The following is a 21,545-nucleotide window of genomic DNA, read 5'->3' on the forward strand; positions in this document are numbered from 1 at the left end:
GAAACGTGACCGCGCCCCGCCTGCCGCCTTACCGGGGCTGCCCACTCCGCGGACGCGCAGGACGCCGCTAACGCCACCCTCGCCCTCGCCGCAGCGCGGCGGGACTCGGCGACCCGGCCCCCGCCCCGGGCTGAGGCGGGCTCCGGGCTGCGCAGCGCCAGGCACCGGCGGCCACGGGCGATGCCGGGAACGGGACGCTGAAGGGAAGGCGAGATGAGATGGCCCGGCCCGGCCCTCCCACCCGCGGGCTGAGACCCGCGCCGAGCGGCGGGAGGAGAGGGCGGAACGGCCACCCGCTGAGACCCCCCCCAAGATGGCGGCCAGATGACAGTCTGGCGCTGCCCCGCTATAACTCTATGGCGCTGCAGCCCCTCTCGCCCGTCAGCGGAAGCGGCGTCCCCGGAAGCGGCGGGAGCGGCACGAGCCGGAAGGGAGCGTGGCGGCTGCTCCCAGGTGCGGTTACCACGGCGACCCGCGCGCGGGACAGGGCAGGGCAGGGGAGCAGGCGAGGGGGCGCGCGCGGCGGTGGCACCTGAGGCGGCGGGGCGGCCGCGGCCCGTGAGCGGCCGGCGGAGTTCCGGGGCCGCCTCCCTCCCTCAGGGCGCCTCCGCCGTGCGGGGCTCGGCCGGCCCCGGCGGCGGTTACGGCGGGGCAGGTTGGGTGGGAGCGGGCGGCCGGGGCCGGGCACCGCTACGCCGCCGTTCCCCCCGCCCCCTTCAGCCCTGCGGAGAGGAGCGTCGCTGCGCGGTCGGCACCGCTGCGGCACGGCGGTGGCGGGGCCCCTCGAGCCGCGTGCGGCCTCTGCGCTTCGCTGGTGTCGGCCAGTCAGCGGCCGTGAGTGACTGGCGAGCTTCAGAGGCCGCGATCGGGGGTTAAAGGCCCTTCGCCGTTAACGAACAGACGTCCCAATTTGTTTTTTTTTTTATTTGAGTCAGCAGCAGCGTCTGCGTCGCCGCTACTCGGTTAGTGTGCCGTGCGTCGGAAGTGTAGTGCGACGGGTGACGTTCTTCTGAAAGCACGCTGGGTGTTAGCTAGTAGCTGGAACAAATTATTTCTAGTCAGAGCTCTTTGAGCATGCGATGTAGGACTAATCAGTGAAAGGCCATGTTTGAGTTTCAGCATCCGTAGTACAGCAACACGATAGCTGCACTTTAAAAGACATGCTTGCAGAAGCTCTTCGGGCGATCTTTACCGCTTACAATACTAGGTGGAGACAGATACCTCACTTCAGCGTTGCGGCCTTGACGCTGGCAGTTGGCATCGTTGTCCAAGCCGTAGGTCTTTTTTCATTTGCCCTTCCCTGAAGTGGTGTGTTTCACCTGCTTGCTGCCAGGCAGACCTTGCAGTACATGGCAGAGGTCAGTGCTCTCGCCGTCCGGCAGGACCTGTAGCTGTGGGATGATTTATTCCTTTCTCTAAGGCTGGATGTGCAAGTTTCCAGAAGTCAACTGTATTTTAAACTGAGTAATTGGAGGAGAAATAAGGAGGTTTTTCAAACCATATTTACAAATGAGGCTCGAAAAATCCACTTTACAGTGTCTTTATTCAGATTGGTTTTTGCTTTGTTACTTCACACAGAACACAGCTGGATTTCCTCATGTCATTTATGCTCATTCCTGTGCCTCTCACCTCTTCTGTTCTCTGTGGTGTATTTTTATTTTTCTTTGAGATACTGGTCTTTCCTTTGTTTTATGGCTGTTACTATTCAGGGAGCGTAGATATTTCTGATCTGCAGGTTTTCAGTTGGCTAAACTGGGTGTCAGGTGACAAATGTGTCCTTTTTTTTTTTTTCCTATTGCATACAGAAAAAGGCTTTTATTACAGTCTCTCACAGAATAGGAAAGCAGGCGTGAGAGAGCAGCCTAGGAGTTTTAGTCATAAGAATGCAGTACAGTATATTCATTTACATGTTCCAAACTACTGTGTATGATTTGCAGTGAATAAGAAGGACCCAATTCTGGGAGGAACTGCAGACCTTGTTTTTTTGTTGTGCTTGGCAGGAGCCAAGGTTTCACTCTACAAATATTGACTGAGCTTCCTCCTCTGCACACAGCGAGTGGCAGTTGTAACTGTTCTGTGTCATGCGATGCCATCTGTCTGCTTCACAGGTGCAGCGTAAAACAAATGTCGTGTGCAGCTGAGCAAGTTGCTCTTTGTGTATTATAGCAGGGCATTTCTGGTTTTATTCTGAAAGAAAAGATGTTGAGATACAGGAAAGGTAATGGGTGAGTCATTGCTGGTGAACATTTAGCTGGAGTAGTGTAAATTTTTAAAGGGAGTAGGATGAGGTTGTTTTATCTATATGTATACACACAGGTAGAGCTACAAATATATAACACATATGCAAAGACTATATTTTACACTAAGATCATTATGAAAAAGAGACATGAGTTAGATCTGGGCAGGTTGTTAGGTGTGATATACTGGGAATTTGAGTAGCCTATTTTTCCAATTGGGGGACGAATGGAAAATGAGTTATCCAGACAAATAAGGATTAAGAAGTGAGAGAGTGCCTGGGTGTATATTATACTTTAGTCAGAGAGGGGAAAAAACCCTTGAATTTTTGGAGACTGGAATGGAAAGCTAACAGGAGAATTCAAGTCTTCCATAAGCTTAAAAGAGTTGTGGGCAAGGACATGCCACACAGCTGTGTTATGGTGAATAGGTCAGAGAATATATAGGCGAGAAAGTAGACATGAAGGGCAACAAAGAAATGGCTTCTGCCCTCCCACTTCCTCCCTGCCCCTGGCTCATTTCTCGCAGTAAGTTGTATCATTTGAGTCTATCTTCATTATTTTGTTCATTTTTCAGCTTCTAAAGTTGGTGGTACTTAGTGCATCCAGGAAATGCTTGTTTCTTCGTTCCCCAGAGAAGTCCGCTCTACCCAGCAGAACCTAAAGGGCTGACTAGGGAACCTTAACCTTGCCTGGCTCTTCCGACATTGGTTAGTACACTAGCTGATGTACCTGTGCAAATACAAAATGTGACTGTACCTCCCATAAAATGAAAAGTGGGTTCGTTTTCCACCTAATTTGAGATAGGCAGCTTGTAATACCTCTTCTGAAAGCAAGCAGTGTATGATGTGGGTGTCCTAGAACAGAAGCAAGTTTATTTGAAAGCATAAACATAGAGGAAGCTGGAACTGATTTAGGTTTAATGGCAGCTCAGGAGTCAGATCTTAAAATCCTTGTCTCAATCTTAAAATATGCTTTATTATATTTGGATATGTGAGATTCTGTATTTATAAAAAGAGACAATGCAAAACTATCTTTTTTTGCCTCATCTTTTTTAGGCTTTTTCTATAAAATGGGAATACTCATTGCACTTCTTGGAATCTGGTTCAGCTCTTCACTTGTAAAAGGAGATTCTAAGGCTGTGACAACATCCCTAACTACAAAGTGGTCTTCAACTCCTTTATTACTTGAAACAAGGTAAGTGCACTGTGACAAATCAGAATATGCTTAGAGGATGAGGTAATGTGTTCTCTTTTTCATTTGTTTTGTGGTGCTTTGGGTTCTGATTTGTGGTGCTTTGGATTCTGGTTGTTACTAATTCATTAGCAATAGTAATACTTAGTTGAACATGATCATTGCTGTGCTTGGGGAGATGGGATGAATATTTTAAAGGAGATAGTAGTTTTTTGCATGATAAATTCTTTCACCGTGCATTAGAAAAAACATTAATAACAATGAATAATTCCATAGTATTTTTTGCCTTATGAATTTTTACTCAAAGCACTAGATTGAGAGGTTTAGCATGGTCTTTGTAAGATTCCACAGTAAAAGACTTTTGACTTCAATAATGACTGTAGGTTTTGATACGTATCTGTTGCTTGTGTATGTTTAGCTCAGTTAAGCTTGAGTTTAACTTTGTTCATGTGAGTTGTGGATTGATTATCTAAAGTCAACTGCTTTGTTAAGAGTTGTGCAAGTCAGCCTGGGGAGATTTCTTCTATGGTATTAAAGACTTTTTTTTTTTAAAAAAGATGCTATTGAAAAAAGAAAGCAAAATGCTGTCCTTTCACTGCCAGTCTACTTAGCACTTTAGAAGTCCCCATCATTTCTTTTTGTGGTATTCTAGTTTGGATATGTCTATGCAAAATAGGATTTCCTAGATTTCTGTGTAAGTGTGTGTGTGCGCTTAATTTTGTATCACTTAAGGGTGCTGCCAAATACAGAATTCTGCTTGTGTTATGGCAGACTGGCTCACATGAAAATAGTTGAGCATTGATGGGTTTCATTGAGATGGGCATGGCTTTGGGTGGTAGGATAGGTGTGTCCTGGGTGAAATTACTTTTCTGTAACGTTCTCTATAGAAGTTGAAGACTGAAAAATCCTTAAGCAATAAAATACAAAGCTCAGGTCTTAATGCCAGGATTTAAATACCCTGACAATGCAAGACATTTGCTGGGGAAAAGCTCCCCGTAAGAGACTGTGAAATAGTAAGCAAATAATTAAAATAATGTACCACAGGCTTGATATATAACCTAACCATTACATTCAAAGACTTTAGGTCAGTAGGGGTGAACTGCAGAATGATACAGCACTGCAGTGTAAAATCATTCCTCCTGTTCAATTTACTTAGCCCAGCACTGCAATTCATTACCCAATTGTTCAAGAAATACTTACCAGCTTAGGTCAGAACAGGTTGAAATGAACACACAAGCTATTGGGGCAGGTAGTAGGCTCCAAATCTTGTGTTGTAGCATCCTTTAGCATGTGAAGCATGTTACAGGTTTAGACATGATGAAGTATTTGATGTTAGCAATGTTTAGAGAATTATTTTACTATCTAACATTGTATACCTGCTTAATCATAAGCTTAATATATGGTGAATTACAACATCATTATTTGAAGCTGTGACTTCTCCTTTTCCTCATTTAAAAACAAACAAACAAAAACCCCCACCAAAGCTAGTAGTTCCAACAAACTACAGTTTGTTACAGCAAAGTAAACAAAAAATGTATGTTTCTCATAAAAGATAGGTAGCAAAGATATGCATTAGGGAAGAGAGCTCCCAGCATGTGCACTGCTGTCTGTCAGTGGTCTTTGAGAGATTAATATGTGCTTTACAAACTTCTTTCATGTACTACGTGTTTGTTCTGGCCTGCAACTAATATTTGTTTGGGTTGCTTTGTTTTTTAGCTTTCCTGGTCTGCTTTTTCTAGTAACATATGGTTTTCTGATATAGGTAAACATACGGTAGGAGCTAACTTTCTGTAAAGCTTCACAAATATTAGAATTGTAACTTGAGAGAAAATTCATAGATCTAGCTAACTCTTTTCTTCTTACTCAGTGAATTTTTATCAGAAGAAGGTCAAGAAAAATTCTGGAATTTTGTTGAAGCCAGTCAAAATATTAAGACATCTGAACATGATGGTAAGTTTTCATAATGTTCTTCTTGATGATGACTGATAGTTGACATGGTTGAAAAATAAACTAAAATGTTTTGTCTTCAGTTGTGTTAGTATAATACTAAGTCAGATGAGGACTGATTTCAGTGATGTTTTTACTGTGAAGTGCTCAAGGCTTTTGGATATCTGTTTGACAAAAGCTGTCGTGGACAAGTCTGAAACATGTTTTGCTTGCCAGTTTCTGTTTCAACATGAAGTATAAAATATTATAAATGCTTTTTCTCTGTGTTTTTATTTCTCAACTGAAATTAAATGGGAGCTTTTAACTGTTTCCCTCCTCCCCAAGCGTATGTTTGCATCCTCAGGAATGTATATAAGTGTACTCTCATGGATCTCTATTGAAGTTCACTCTCATCCATCTGTAGAACTGGCTGTAATGAAAATTGAGGAGGAACAGTCATGTGCATATTTACAATTAATGTAATGGGCTTCTGTTAGTATAAATCACAATTAAGATGAAAAGTCCCTCTTCAATGAGAACATGGTATAGAAAGATAACTGCTTGTACTTTGACTTTGCAGGTAGCGATTATTCTTCTTACCATGAAATGCTGAAAGTAGCCTGTCAGAGCCTGTCACCTTTGCAGCAGAATTTGTTGAAATTTTCCTTGTCTTTACGCTCTTATTCTGCAACAGTTCAAGCTTTTCAACAGGTTAGTACAGCACAGGGGAACTCCTCAAATGATTTGTAGAGCATTATGTAAGGCCCAGGAAGGAGTGAGCTGTGTAAGGAGACATTTGAGAAAATCAGTTCAAGGTTTTTGATAAAGTGCTTCATACACCTCAGCTGAAGAGCGCATGTATATTCTAATTTCATCGGGTACCGAATTTCAATCCATTTGTCCAGAGTAGACTGAAGAATTGGGATTTTGAAATGTCTGTGTATCTTTGATGCCTGCTGCACTAATAAAGGTATGAAGATTTTTATGAGGAAAATCCCTATGGCTCCGTTGGTACTTGTGATGCTGCTGCTGTTCCCATTGTTCAGTTTTACTTACTTGAAGGTAGTAATCCATGAATATATAGCTCTAATGATTAGAACCCATGAATGGAATTTCGTTGTACTCTGTTCTCTTTCAAACTTGGGGTATCATACAGTTCATTGCAAATTGTCTCGCATTATAATGTGCTTTATCTAAGTAATACTAGAAGACATCTTCCTTTTTCATCTGGAACAATTTTATCATTTGATGTTTAACAAATATAGAGGTTTCTGATGTGTAATGCAAAAAAAAAAAAAAAAAAACCAGCCCCAAACCCCCCAATTGCAAGCCTCGCTTTTTGTACCTGGAACTAATATTACACTTAATAGTAATAGACTAGAAAACTATTTATAATAAGTTAAGACTTAATTCTCAATTTTGCAATTTTTACCTTGCATTTAAATTATGTAATAAGCAGGGAAGAAGTACTAGTTTAGAATTTAGGAAATCAAAGAAGAGCAATTGATACAGAGCTATGCTGTCACCATTTTCACTTGTTCTAAGGGCAAACATTCAACCTACTTCATTACAAATATTTTAATACAGATAGCAGCAGATGAACCTCCACCAAAAGGCTGTACCCTATTTTTTGCTGTGCATGGTGAGACAATGTGTGAATTTGACTCTCTTGGAAACCTTTTACAGGCAGCTTCAGAAAGGTATTTGCTTAATTTCCTATCATTGGATTAGCTCTTAAAATTTAACCTAGTTAGACTTACTGCTACAAAGAGATTGTAATAAACCAGTAGTTTCTACATTCTTCAATATTGATTTATAGTGTCCATTGCTTGCATCAATTGGCAGTCTCTTATTTCTTATTAATCCAGATTGGAATGATTGTTTTCTTATCCCTTGCTCTTTGATATTCTGCTGTGAGGAGGAATGCTTTCCAAGTGCATGGGAAAAGTTGGAAACAATTTATTGAAGGACAGTAGGAATTCTCAGGAAAGTCTTCAGTATGTAGGGAAATAAAGAGCTGGGCTGCATATTAAAATGATAATTAATATAATGGAGATTGTTTCATGAATGGCTTGAAGCATGCATATTATTTCTTCCCTATATAATTTTCTCAGCATTAACAAAGAAAACTATTACCACACAATATATTTCAAATTCAGATTTCTTTACAAGAACAGAACTTGATTGAAACTTTTAGTAATAAAAAGAAACTATAATACCTCTTTAAAAAACAAACAAACAAACCAACCTTAAATTTCTGTTTATCTTCATAGTAATCTTGGCAGTTTTGTGTTTTGTAAGCATAAGGGGTTTTTTGTCAATGTGCAGACATATGGCATCTATAGCTCACATCCTATTCTTCTGACTCACTGGGAATATTTTAAATATTTCATTGTATTTTAGACAAAATTTATAAACAGAAGTTGAAAATCATCTTCTCATTCACTTTCTTGTTTGTATACTAAGCCAAGGTAAGGGTCCTCTTGAATTTGAGTTCCTGGAACATTTGCTCTGTTAGCCTTTTTATTTTTTTTAATACAGAATTTATGAATCACAATTGGAAAAAAAAAAAAAGTTAATTGAAAATTTAAGGGAAGTGGTTAATTTTTAAAATAAGGATCATAGTAGATTCAAAATAGCACCTAACTACTTGTTTCATTTTCATATGTCCATTTTTAACAAAGCTTTATCAGCATGCATCAATTGCTGCTGACCTTGGTAATATGGGAATAACTTGACATATGTATTCAGTGAAGACAGGAACAGTGATTAAACATGAGAAAAAGAAATTTTGCATCTTGCATTGAGTGAGGAAATGCTATGAATCACAGTGTGATAATCTTCAATGTTTACTCATAGGCCAAAGCCATTTTTGTTCAAAGGGGACCACAAATACCCGGTGTCAAACCCCGAAAGTCCTGTTGTCATACTTTACGCTGAGATTGGCTCAGAGGAGTTCTACAGATACCATAAGAGGCTTGTTTTAAAGGCTGAGGCAGGAGAAATCACTTATGTCCTCAGACACTATATTGCTGTAAGTATATTTGCGCATTGTGACAAAGGTACTTGACATGGATAGAGTAACTGGCCTGGGTTTGTTCCCTTTAAATTGACATTTGCAAAATGTGTTACTGCTTGGTAGTTATTTGGAATACTCAAAAGTTTATTTTTTATTGCATGTAGCTGAGGAATTCAGAATATTTAAAATCTCACAATTGTTTGAATAAGAGGATCATTTGATTTTACAAATGCAGAGTTAAACTCCAGGTAAATTCCGGAGTTTAATCTAAAAAAAAAAAAAAAAAAAGTTGCTCTACCTGTATTAGATTACAGGAAATAGTCAGATCCTTCCACAGTCAGGCCACTTAGTTACTTGATATGAAAAGCAGGGATTAACCTTAAGGTACCATTTTCAAATGAAAGGCATTGTTTCTGTAGCCATTTTATTACAAAACCACTTAGCAGTCCTAGTGCAATTTATCCTGGTTTCCATCTCCCTCCCTGCTAAATTGCCCATAACCACTGGATTAGAGTTTAACTCTACTTTTCAAAAGCTCTGAGAAATTTGAGTTTACTTTTTTCCTGAATATTGCTTAATGTTTCTAAAACCTGCGGTGTAGCAAGTAAGTAGCCAGACCTGAATGCAAAAAAAGCATCAGCTGGTTCACTTCTAGCAACATTTGCACTTGTGATAAAATAAAGTCATACAGTGCATACACCACTTTCCTTTTAAAAAGTAATTTGTTTATCAGTGTTGGGAAGAGTATTTACATTCAAAATGAGGTGTATTACACAATAGATCTTGACACAGTTGTGTGACTCCTGTATACTTCAAAATACTTTTAACAACTGATCACGTTTGTTTCCCATTAAAGTCAGAACTAATTATGCGTCTCTTGAGTCACTGATTTATCCATTTTTTTAAATTCTGTGTTGTAACTCTTTAGCAAACGTTTCATTTTTGAACATCACAGTTGAAGTTCCTCTCCTTCCTCTATCTGATTTGATGACAAGAGTCTGTCCTGCTCTAATTGGCTTACACGCTGAATCCTGAAAACATTGTTTTGTGTTCCTTTTTGCTTTGTGGTTTTCGGTGGTTTTTTTGTTCATAGAGATATCTTTACTCTCTGAACTTCAAAAATTTTGTTGAAATACAATAGGAAGTATAATTACTACAGTATATTACTGCAGAATCACTCATTGTTTTTGTTTCTCACTTATGCATTACCAGTTATGTCTGAAATGTGTACCAGATTGAAATTTCTTAGTTTTGGGAAATGGCAGCTTTTAATTTGTACATCAAAACAAAGAGTGGCAATATTTTACTGTTTGCTTTTCCTTACAGAATCCCAGTAAAGAAAAAGTCTACCTCTCTGGGTATGGTGTGGAACTGGCTATTAAAAGTACAGAGTATAAGGCCAAGGATGATACACAGGTGAAAGGTGAATTATTATTTTAACTATTTTAGTGTGAACATTTTAATTTTGCAAAGATAATTTTATATTTCTCTTAATATGAATGACTGTTTGTCTGAATTGCAGATACTCTTCTTTCTTCAGCTCTGAAATCACTTCTCTCTCTTTTGGGATTATGTTCTTTATGAAGCATATCTTTGCCATGACACTTGTCTTCTGTCTTTGTGAAATGCTGGGCACAATGGAGTCATGACTCTGGACTAAATCCTAGTGATGGCACTACTAATGCAACTAATTTTTTACCAGATAACCAAATGCTCTGCAGATGTAAAGCAATTCCTCTACCTTAATTTGCCTTAGCTTATCCATCCTCAGAGCAGATTGTGTTTCCTGGTCTTGTTCTTTGGGAAAACGGAACATAGAATTTAGCATGATTTTTTTGCTTTTGCCGCTTTCTTTAGAGCACTGATCTCTGTTTTGCAAACTCTAATGCACCTGCCAAAAGTATTTTGTTGGGTAATCTGTGTGTGCGTGTAATACTTTTTATTTAGACTTTCACACACACATAAAACCCCAGAATGTCCTGCTTTTATCTTGGACTTAAGTAAAAGAAAAAAAAAATTTTTTTTTTTTTAGTTCAAGGTAGCAGTTGTGGAGAACAGAACTCGGATTTTGAATTGGGTTCTTCAGGATTTTGCAGTTTTATCAGCTTCTAGATACAGATCTAAACTCTGACTCAGAATATTTTGCAACCATCTAAAGTATAGACACATAAAACCTTTGGTCTATATTTGTAAAAGTATTTAATTTTAAGAGCAACTAACACAGTAGAGGAGGTGATCCAATTTAAGATTTCTATTACTTTGTGAGAATTTCCATTAATCTGTCATCAAAAAGGCATGCAAAAGCCCTGATATTGTTTGTAGAATAGGGCATTGTAGGCCTTTGTCTCTTCAGGTGTGTGTGTGTGGGGGAAGTAATTGTGGGGAAGATTTGTTATTTGTAAACTTCTGAAGTTTTATGCCAATATTGATGTGGTAATCTAGAATGTTTTACAAAATGGACAAACTACTTGCATTGCTACGAGCTGTAAATAGCTCATAGATAGTTAGCTGCACATTAAAGGTACATGGTTTTCATCAGCTCCTGTCTGATTCCAGGCGAGTTCTGACTAGGCAGTCTTTTTTCATGCCTGTGCTGTTTTGGCTTGTCCAGAAGCAAATGCTCATCTAAGAGGTCAGGACCTTTAGTTAGACTTGAGCACAAAACATCTAGATTGGAGCTGGCTTGTGTCCAGCTAGTTAGGAGATCATGTGAGTCTTTTGCGCGGATTTCTTTTTGATGTTTAAGCCCAGAATTGGACTTTACTCAGATACTATTTTTTTGTCATGTATTTTTGGGCTAAAATCAGGGTTGTATTCACAACTGAAGCTTAGCACTTACTCTACAAAGCTGGCATGTCCTGAAAGCTCCTAGGTCCTAGTGAATTCCTCTGCAATGCATAGGTCTCTGAGATTTCCACTCATCAAAAGCTTTTCCTTCTCAATAATCCAACTTGGTTTTATTTCAGCTGTTACTGTGTTCATTTATAAAGGTAACATCTCTTGGATACAGGTATAAAAGTAAACCTGAAACTTGCCCTTTCTTTCTTCTTTTTGGTTACTGCAGTGTAGTTTTGTTAAACTAGTCAAAATGAGTGTGAGAACTGTTTCTGGATAGCTTGGTAGTAGTGATCTTCTCTGTGTGTCTACAGGCACAGATGTGAATGCTACAGTAATAGATGAAAATGACCCTATTGATGAAGTGCAAGGATTTCTGTTTGGAAAACTAAGGTAAAACTCAGTTGGAAGTTGTTTGTCTTTGTCGTATCAAAAAACTTGATGGAGAGATGCTGATCTTTTGCTTTGTTACTGTTTTTTAAATGTCTGGGTTATCCATACGTGTTAGCAGCATACCTTTTCATGTTAAGTTTCTTTGAATTAGCAGCAGACTTACTTATAGGAAACCACAGAAGTTGTTTTACCCTCCTACCCTTTTAGGCAGTTGTATCCTGACTTGACAGAAGAGCTGAAAGAGCTTAGAAGACACCTCGTGGAAAGTACCAATGAAATGGCACCATTGAAAGTATGGCAGTTACAAGGTAGTCTGCATGAAGACTTTCAGTATTGTACTGCAAAAACTTAATGTAAACATATCTTCTTGTGTTCTAAGCAAATGAGGTTGCTAGTGGCTGCGTACAGTTGAGAGAGTTTGACTGTAAATTCCTGCATTGGAAAATGCTGGATTTTCTAAAGCGCCTTTGTAAGAGTCCTGTTGAAATAGCTTTTAGAAAGATTGTTTCACAGGACTTCTGAAATGAGGTTTGCTTTCTATATTGTGAAGTACAGTAAGCCACTTGCTCTTAAACTGACTACTTGTATGATCTGCTAAAAGCAGAAAAGCAAAGGAAATGTAAAGTTTCTTTCCATGGTCACGTTCTTGGTGTGGAAAGCTGAGATTTCTCAAGACCAAAGAAAAACTGTGTTTCAAATGCATCTGCATGCAACTCTGGCCTTTTTCCCTGGAAATCATCTGTAGAGGCCTGTGGAAAGGCTTTTCGTCCTCTGAAAGAGTAATTCGAAATGCTGAACGTATGTTGTAGCCACAGAGAATCTACCTATGTCCAACAGATGGCTGTTCATATTTCTAGCTTGTGAAACAAGTACCCAGATCCCTTCTGAAGGGCAGATCCTCCCACCTCAGCCAAAAAAAAAAGGTGATGGTCTGGCCTCATTGAAGCTACCTATAGACGGGATACATTGGTTCATTTTGAAAGGGTTACTTACTTGAAGGCAACATATAGAAGTTGAATACAAGGAAGAAGATTTAAAAAAAAGTATCTAAAGGCACAGATAGAAAATGAATTTTCATAAGTAACAAATAAGCAAAAAAGATGAAAGCTAAAGTTAAGATGACTCTGCATTGGCTTGTTTTCAGTTTAGAGTTCTTGACTTCTATTTTTTCACTTCTAGATTTAAGTTTTCAAACTGCTGCTCGCATTTTGACTGCTCCCCCTGTGGATGGTTTGATGGTCATGAAAGATCTCAGTCAGAACTTTCCTACAAAGGCCAGGTGACTTATAATTATGAGTTCTAGGAAGTTTTCTTACTGTCTTTTTTCTGAGCAGAACCTGAGACAGGCAGCATTGGTTGGGTTAATGTCTGAGTTTCCATTTAGCTGGAAGCAAACACTGGGCAATGTTTATGCAGAGAAGTTCTTCAGCCTATGGTTACAAAGAGGATCTTATAGTGTTTTTCTTGGATGGCAGTTGATGTAGACTGGTGGAAAATTTGACAGAATTACCCATGCTATCTTGTTGTGAAATGCTTCTGAACCTTTTGCATAAAATCCTCAAGAATTTATTGGATAGGTTTTCTGTTTGGTGGCTTTAAGGTTTATCTACTCACTGGATCCTACTCTTCTTCTGGGAGCCACTTTGCTAAACAGCCCAGTCAATCCCTTGTCAGAGACTGATATGCAATTCCACTGTTTTTTGCACTTTGTGAATGACTGTTTTGAGCACATTTAAATGAATTTCAAGAAATTCAGTCATAATCTGGCCTGCCCAACCAGTCTAGAAATAAATTTTTTTTGACAAATTCCATGACCTGGGTTGTGAGGTCCTGTTATAGGAGCTCCTCCTTTTTGAGTAGTTGGAGGTATACCTGAGAGTAAAAAGAAACTGAATTCTGGCCTTATTTCCCACTAACTGATGTTAAGATTGTGCCATTTACAGCTTCTTAAGGTAGGCATTGCACTCTCATTGCATTTTTAGTCTGAACTGTGAGCTGTACTCGCCCATTCTGTGATGATGCAATCACTGGATCCAATGTAAGGAAAGGAATGGGAACCCACAATGTGGAGTGAAATCCCCCTATTTTCTGCTGCCAGCCTCCACCTCTACCTTTCTGGCAGCTGCCCACTTCTATTATGGTTAATGTGAAATTAGACACTGAGAGTTGGCATGTGGTTAACATTTTTATGTTCTGTTGAATTATACAGTATAAGAAAAAATAGTGCATCCTACTGTTTAATGGTACCACAAAGTGCAAGTGCTTCTGATTGCAGCTCTTTATACTAGGAGACTAAATACATTTATATATAAGGTACAAAAAAGAAGGATAAGTAGATAAGTAATCTACCCATTAGATAAACAGAAAGATGATTCACAACATGATGTTTTTATTTTTGTAGAGCCATAACAAAAACAGTTGTTTCTTCGGAGCTCAGAGCAGAAATTGAAGAGAACCAAAAGGTAATGCTTCTAGAAAGGAACATAGTGCTTTTGCACTTAGGTTTTAATATAAATTCAAGCTTTGAAAATAATGATTCTGTTTAAAAATTTACATTTTGCTTAAAATAATGACCCGGTATTTTCACACACAACTGTGTTGTAGTATGCATCTGGGAAGTAAAGAAGTGGTGGATTTTCAAACATGGATTAGGAACATAATTTAGCTTGTTTGCTCAAATATGAAAACATTGGTCATAAATTCTTCAAGTGAGATCACTGTGTTGGGGAATGATGCTATGGGATTTTGTTCACAGAGCTACTCCTACAATGGTTGTTCACAGTAGTAAACTGTTCTGATAGTTACTTGGCAAGCACTTCTTAACGTATATGAAAGTGAGCTTCTGTTTCGTATCTGAACTCAGAATCTGGTAACTGTATTTATTTATCTTTATAAAATTAACTTTAAATACAATGAAAGTACTATGTTGTTAACCTGGGGGAAGATGTTTATTTACAGAAAACATACAGCATAGATGTTCTTAGGATTTCCATGCATGGCTGTCTTAATCTGATCTACAGGACAGGACTATGTCAAAAATGAAGCAGTAGAAATTTTGATGTCTGTGTCACATCCATCTTTACTTAGTTTCTGAGTAACACATTTGTAGTGATGACTTGCCAGCTAAAGTTGTATAGAGATGGTTAGTATGTTTCTTGTAGGACTGTGCCTGCCCAGTGGCCTTCTTTCAGTCTCTGACGTAGTTCTTATTTGAGTGGTATAGCTAATGTGTAGAGTCTGAATGTCATAGCACTGCTCATCCTGGGTAATAGTTAAAAAGAGGCTGACTTCAAGTTACTGATTTCAGGTTTTGATTGTATTCTGAACTTCTCAAAAGCAACTAGATATTAAAAGTGTGAGTGCTTTTTAGTGGAAGTTATTAGAGTCAAAATGTAGTTATATTTTTAGATTATTTTAAAATGTCCAAGCTGGATGAACGTAGCTTGTTAGAAAGCTATTGCTTGAAAAGCAAATACATTAAGTGTCTTCTTACAGTTTTAAGGATGCAGAAGAAATTTAGTTCTCATTACCCAATTTGAGGTAGTGTTTAGAAATCGGAATTCATTGGTACTTACAAGTCACAGAACAAACTTGAAACCTTCTGCCATGGCTTAGAAATGTTTCATATTATGTGGAGGAAATAGTTCCAATGGTGGTGCTTTGAGAGTGAAACTAGTGAAGGAATAAAATTTAACAGCTATCCAAGTAAGTCTACGTAGGCTTTGAAACAGAATCATAAAAAACCCCAGGTTATGAGGGACCTCTGGATGTCACTGAGTAGGCTCTGGTGTTTGCAGAAAAATGTTTCAACAGCTCTGTTATGTATATCGCATTAGCAAAGCGTTAGAAAAAAACCCCCACCACTTGGGAATTTTGTACAGGCTTTTGTACAGAAATTTGAACAATTAAAATATACATGGTAGGGCAGTCTGGATAGAGTGCAAAATAAAAGTTTAAGATGGTAATGAAAACAAAGCCAAACAACAGCTTTTGCTATATGATCTACTTCATACTTTTCAGTCTTACTTGGTATTAATAAGAAAAATACAAAGTATGTTAAGTACACACTTACGTCTTTGTTTAAAATCTAATCAATGGTATTTGGCTAGTCTAATAGTAAATCAAAGTTGCCTGACATCTACTTACAAGTCCCCTGAGATTCCTGTTCTGAAAGAGAAATCCCTTGTTGTTCAATAGCGATAAAATCAGAAAAGAAGGGATGCGGTTTGACACTGTCGTCTGGTGTGGTTCTGGAAGGGACAAAGTATAGAATGTAAGTGCAAGCTAAAACTACCTGGTGGCTTTTCTGTTACGTGTTAGATCAGACTGGTCCACAGGTAAACCCATGATTTTGTGGATTCATTTTTATTCAAAGTATGTCTAGAATACTAGATCCAGATATGGCTAGATCTAACCCTGCCCTTTAAAGCTATTCTTTGCATGACTCGGTTTGTGTGGATATTATTTGACAGTGAAGTTCACTATTAGTAAAGTTACAGTTTACTACATAATTATGTACAAAAAGATACAATTTAACACTGCATGTACTCAGCTCTTCTCTGGGAGCTTTTTTTATTTAATAAAATGTATAAATTCTTCCTGATCAGATGCTGCTTTTCTGTTCTTGGTACTTCAGATGGTACTTTGCTATTCCTCTGTTTGCTTTGCTCACATTCTTCATGATACTAGTATTTTTAAATGTCCAAATACTATGTTTCTCCTTCAGTGTTCATCATGCCTCTTAGAATTTGTAACTGGTATTGCAAGATGAGGTATCGGAAGAAAGCAATGTCATTTTTCAATTTTTCAACAGAATTTTTCATGCTAGAGGTGGGAAATTTGCTTCAGGAGGACTGTGTTTTTTTTCAGCTCTTGTGGTTCAAAATTGTTCTCTCTGATGGTACCTCAATTCAGGGGCAAGTATCCGTTCAAATGGGGTACTGCTCAGAGGTACTTGGAAGAAATTCCAAAATATTGATAAAACTTTTTTCTCTTTGTGTGCTGCCTGATTTCAGGGAGATCAGACTACAATGGCAGCTCATCTACTTTTCAATGACATATCCACTAGGCCAGGACTCAATTGGTACCTTAAATGCAGTAGTTCGTTCCACTAGTGAGTGCCACACAATTTCCAGCATTTTAAGTCTGTTCTGCCCAAAACTGCCTGTTAAAGAGCTAAGACAAGTAACTGGATGCTATTTGTCCATCTACTTTGTGGGCTGTCAGCTAACAAAAAATGAAATTCCTTCTATCAAGGATTTTTAATCATTTAATCTGAGTATATTTAAAAAGTCCACTCAGGGACTTTCCAGTGCACTACTGAATCATGTAAAAAGAAACAAATAGAAGTCCGATTTATGTATCTAAGCACTAAATAGCTTCAGTTGTTTTTTTCCCCGGTATGGATGTGTGCACAAGGTCAGCAAGGACTGTAGTTGAGAAGTAATGTAATGCAATTTGTAATGCAATGAGGGAGATAAAATCTACAATTTGACACATTAAACTCTCCAGTAATTTTTTTCTGTGCAGAGCGTTCTTCTAATGGCCTTCTACTTTGTTTCAGTATTTCAAAGGAACACTAGGATTGCAACCGGGAGATTCTGCCCTGTTCATCAACGGACTACTTATTGATTTAGACACTCAGGACATATTTAGGTAGGAATGTTTTGTTTTTCAGAATAATTGTATCCTGTTTAGGAGCTTGCATCCTGCTTGTGCATGGATGATAAAGTCATTTAGACAGTTTTGAACCTTCTTCACAAAGTCTGTATCTAGACTAGGTTTAATTGTTAAGTACTGGAAAAAGCAAGTCATGGTTCCTTCTCTTATGCAAGTGCATTTCTAAAAAAAAGCTGATGTGAAGACTGGAATACCCTTGAAGATTGGAAGGGGAAGTCACCTTTGTACTGTTCTTTTGACCTGTGCTATGGCTAGCAAGATTTTGGTCTCCAAGACTGTCAACATACAGGTTTTATTCTGAAGGTAGTAGACTGATTCTCAAAGGATAAACCACTGTAAATTTTTCATCTGAAAATGACCCTATGTCTTTGTCAAGATTTGTTTCAGTAACACAGAATTGAAATTACGTCTGTATATCATGCTTTAGTTATCTTGATTTAATGTAGTTTTTCCTAGAAATACACTATAATTGAATAGGTTTAAGTTATCTCAAGTTTCTTAGGACACTTAGAAATAGGTGATAAATAAGAAGTAACGCACAGACAAGACAGACTTGTTGATACAAATTCAACATTTTTTCTTTTCCTTCCAGCTTGATTGATGTGCTACGCAATGAAGCCCGTGTTATGGAAGGCCTGCACAGCTTAGGAATTGAGGGTCTTTCCTTGCACAATGTTCTGAAGTTGAACATTCAGCCATCAGATTCCGACTATGCTGTGGACATCAGAAGCCCTGCTATTTCAGTGCGTATGAATTTTATACAAAGAAATATCTTACTTGCTGTTGGGCTGTGCATTCTCAAGCTGTCAGGGGTACTTTTGTTCTTATCTCACAATCAGCTCTGAAACTGCAGTGAAGAAAAAAAGGAAAGTAAGGTTATAAATATAATTAGCTCTTTTAAAAAAGCTTAAATTTTTATTCATACAGTTTTCAATATAGTGTCTGATTTTTAAAATATTTTACAGTCTCAGACTCAAACAGGAGGACTGTCAGTCATTTAAATGCCTTTATTTTTTCTTAGTGGATCAACAATCTTGAAGTTGACAGTCGGTATAATTCCTGGCCTTCCAATGTGCAAGAACTGCTGCGTCCCACATTTCCAGGCGTGATCAGACAAATTAGAAAAAACTTCCATAATTTTGTAAGTAGTAATCTGACTAGAAATGAAATGTGCGTTTTGTTTTTTCAACAGCAGGGACATTAGCTTTTGCAACTTACCTGCATATATACTGGATTCCCTGTCACTGAAATATCTGGAGATAAGATGTTTTTCTAAAAGGTTTTGTTCTACTTGTACTAGTAAGTTATGGCTGAGATTCAGAGATTGCTGAGCATGATTCTCTGGCATCCATTAGATGCCAAAAAATGCTTCATCAATGGAAAAATCTATCATCTGATGGGTGAGGATTTGGTGCATTTCAACTTTGTGGTAATACCTGAAGTTGGTTAATGAAATCCCTCAAATTTGTTAATTAGTACCTTCTTAACAAGGTTTAGACCAACTTCAGTTGTTTCAGTTAGAAAGCATTCTTGCACCAAGGCTTCAAAAGGTGATCAACAGCCCTCAGCTTAATCCTGGGTGTGCTTCTAGTCTCTACTTAAAGTTAGATCTAATAAGGAGTTTGTAAATTCTTTACTGTAACTCTTGTCATGTGGCAGAGTGGCCCTATAGAGAAAAGGACTCCTCTGATTAGTGGCAAATAGGGACTTGAACCACCTCAAGCTGTGGGAGCATTAATGTGTTCTCTTTTTCTCTGGAGTTCAGTACTTTTAACATTGAAATTATTAAATGAAAAAACAACACTTGGCATGAATAAAGGGCCCTAAATTCATTCTGAATGGCCTGGTTCTGCCTGTGTTGGGCTTGTGAGAATGTCTTAGCAGCATCAGCTCTCCAGGGGGTTGAGCAGAGCAATGCTGTGTTCCTCAGTTCTGACAAATGCCTATCATCTCCCATGCACATCTTAATGGGTGGATTTGTGCACATGCAGAGGCGGAAGCCTAGATGCTATAAGGTATACTGAGGTAAAGATATAAAGTACGTGAGGAGTCTGGTCTCTTCTGGTTAAAGGAGTGGTTTAGACTGGATATTTTAGATAATGGACTTAAAGACTTTAGAAGAAACTATTATTTAGTGGGCCTCATCTCCGTGACAGCATATAAAATAGGACTGATAATTCTGCACTGAGACGTCAATGAAGCTATTTCTAATAAAAAACCCGTATCTTGACTTCTTAAGGGAATATAACTTTTCACTTGCAATTTGTATGCAGGTGCTGATAGTAGATCCTACTCATGAGACCACAGGAGAATTACTGAACGTGGCAGAGATGTTCTTCAGTAACCATATCCCACTGAGGTAATTGCTATGTTTTAACAGGAATTTTTTAAAATCAGTTTTATTTTTGTGACTTCTGCAGTTTTAAAATTCTCATTGCTAGGACACTGTAGAAATCTTACATATCTTCTATTGGTGGTTGGGAAGGGCATTTACTAAATACTGTTTCTTATTTAAAATTTTTTTAATATAATTTTGCTACTAGCAAAACAGAGTTCAGTTTCTTTAACAGTCCAAATAAACTTAAAAGCAAGTGCTTTTCATCTCTCTTTCATCCAAGGTGAGATTCTGATAGACTCATCGTTAGAGATTATATGTCCTAAGTCTGATTCCTGGCTGCTCTGTTCAAAATCTTACCAGTCTATTCCAGAAGAAGCCTTTGTCTAAGCTGATGATCATAGCTGACAGTTGTATGAAGAGTTGATTATTTATTAGTATAATAGAGTCATGATGTGGGGATTTGTTTGATTGCAGGATAGGACTAGTCTTTGTGGTTAATGACTTGGAGAATGTTGATGGACTTCAGGATCCTGGTGTTGCCCTCCTTAGGGCATACAGTTATGTGGCACAAGAAATGGACAATAATTATGCCTTCCAGACTGTCATGTCTGTAAGTATTCATTTAAAAGGGAAATTAATGTTTTAATATTTTCCATGTATGTAAGATTACGTTAATGTGCTAATATGTAGATAATGGAAGAAATCTTTCTTTGACTTGGTTAGTATTCAGAGTACCTCTGAATACTAGTACCACACAATACATGTTTCTTTGTAAAGTGCTTCTGACCTAACTTTAACAAGTGAGACTAGATTTAAATGTGACACTTAACACTTTTGCATGTTTTTCTGATCCTGCCTCTTTGCTCATTCTGCCAGTGAGTTCTAAACTGCTGTATCCCTCCAATACTATAATTTGTTTTGAAGAGTTCCTGCTGCATACTTTTGCCACATCAAAGGGTAACAGAGGTGCTAGTAAATGCATTTTCACTTGTGGTTTGACATTGTTGCACAAATCGACAAGCTGGGGCATACAGTAACATTAAACTGCTGGTGACTTGAAGACAATGACTTTTATTCTTACCTTTTGCGATATGACTTTGTAAGGCAAAGTAAAATCTTGTGCCTTCAAGAGGGAAACAATTACCTACTTTACATGTGAGGTCTGTTGTATTGTTTGTAAGCATGTCTTGAGTTCTGAAGGGATGGGTAGCTCTTTGGATATGCTTTACTTGAGCCTTTTTTCCCCTAAGTGCTACTTTTCCCCCTCAAATACCTTTTCTAATTAAAGATGCAAGTTATTATTTAAAGAAATAGATGGTATTTACCTCCTTCCAATCTCACTGGAATGACTATGAGGCAAAGCAAGATAACTATAAGATGTGCAAGTGCTTAGGAGCTGTTATTGCAGCTAATAAATATGAATTTATGTTTTGCAGTCTGGCTGTTAATGCCTTACTATAATTACTGGAATGCAGGTGACAGGCCAACTTAGCTTTGATAAGGACAGAAGCTTTACAGTTGCAGCTGTAAACTTGTATTTGTATCTGCCTTTCAGATATATAACAAAGTAAAAACAGGAGATCAGCTGAAAGTGGAGCATGTGGTTAGTGTTCTTGAGAAACAGTATCCTTATGTGGAAGTCAGCAGCATTCTGGGAATTGATTCTGCCTATGATCAAAACAGAAAGGTAAGAATTCATGAAATAAAGCTTTTTTTACTTTTTTTTGCTTCAACACTGTTCTGAAAATATAGCTACGTACAACTTCTTGATCCAATTCTTTTACTAACCAGGTAGCTATTTTGTTATCACACTGGATGACTTTTAGTAGTACTTCAATAAGTATTTTGTTCAGCACAAGGCTTTATATAATATACATAATGTATATAGTGTATTGTAACACATATTTAAAAAAAATCTGTATGTATA

General features: G+C 38.2%; 1 protein-coding gene across 3 annotated transcripts in view; it reads left to right on the plus strand.

The window, feature by feature from the left end:
• Positions 1–65: 65 nt before the first annotated feature.
• UGGT1 (UDP-glucose glycoprotein glucosyltransferase 1) overlaps positions 66–21,545 on the plus strand; it is a 48,863-nt gene continuing 27,383 nt past the window's right edge. For 2 of the 3 annotated variants that reach the window (XM_052803954.1, XM_052803956.1), the window contains exons 1-17: positions 66–453; positions 3,293–3,431; positions 5,296–5,378; positions 5,935–6,065; positions 6,942–7,054; positions 8,214–8,388; positions 9,700–9,796; positions 11,523–11,601; positions 11,809–11,909; positions 12,781–12,880; positions 14,003–14,063; positions 17,165–17,256; positions 17,873–18,023; positions 18,302–18,421; positions 19,554–19,639; positions 20,093–20,228; positions 21,174–21,305. In XM_052803954.1, coding sequence (XP_052659914.1) covers positions 219–453; positions 3,293–3,431; positions 5,296–5,378; positions 5,935–6,065; positions 6,942–7,054; positions 8,214–8,388; positions 9,700–9,796; positions 11,523–11,601; positions 11,809–11,909; positions 12,781–12,880; positions 14,003–14,063; positions 17,165–17,256; positions 17,873–18,023; positions 18,302–18,421; positions 19,554–19,639; positions 20,093–20,228; positions 21,174–21,305 — 2,031 coding nt within the window. In that variant the 5' untranslated portion in view covers positions 66–218. Of the gene's footprint in view, positions 454–2,811; positions 2,945–3,292; positions 3,432–5,295; positions 5,379–5,934; positions 6,066–6,941; positions 7,055–8,213; positions 8,389–9,699; positions 9,797–11,522; positions 11,602–11,808; positions 11,910–12,780; positions 12,881–14,002; positions 14,064–17,164; positions 17,257–17,872; positions 18,024–18,301; positions 18,422–19,553; positions 19,640–20,092; positions 20,229–21,173; positions 21,306–21,545 lie in introns of all 3 variants that reach the window. The other variant, XM_052803957.1, reaches the window with a different exon arrangement.

This window comes from Harpia harpyja, chromosome 12, assembly GCF_026419915.1.
Source record: "Harpia harpyja isolate bHarHar1 chromosome 12, bHarHar1 primary haplotype, whole genome shotgun sequence".
Taxonomy (NCBI): Eukaryota; Metazoa; Chordata; class Aves; order Accipitriformes; family Accipitridae; genus Harpia; species Harpia harpyja.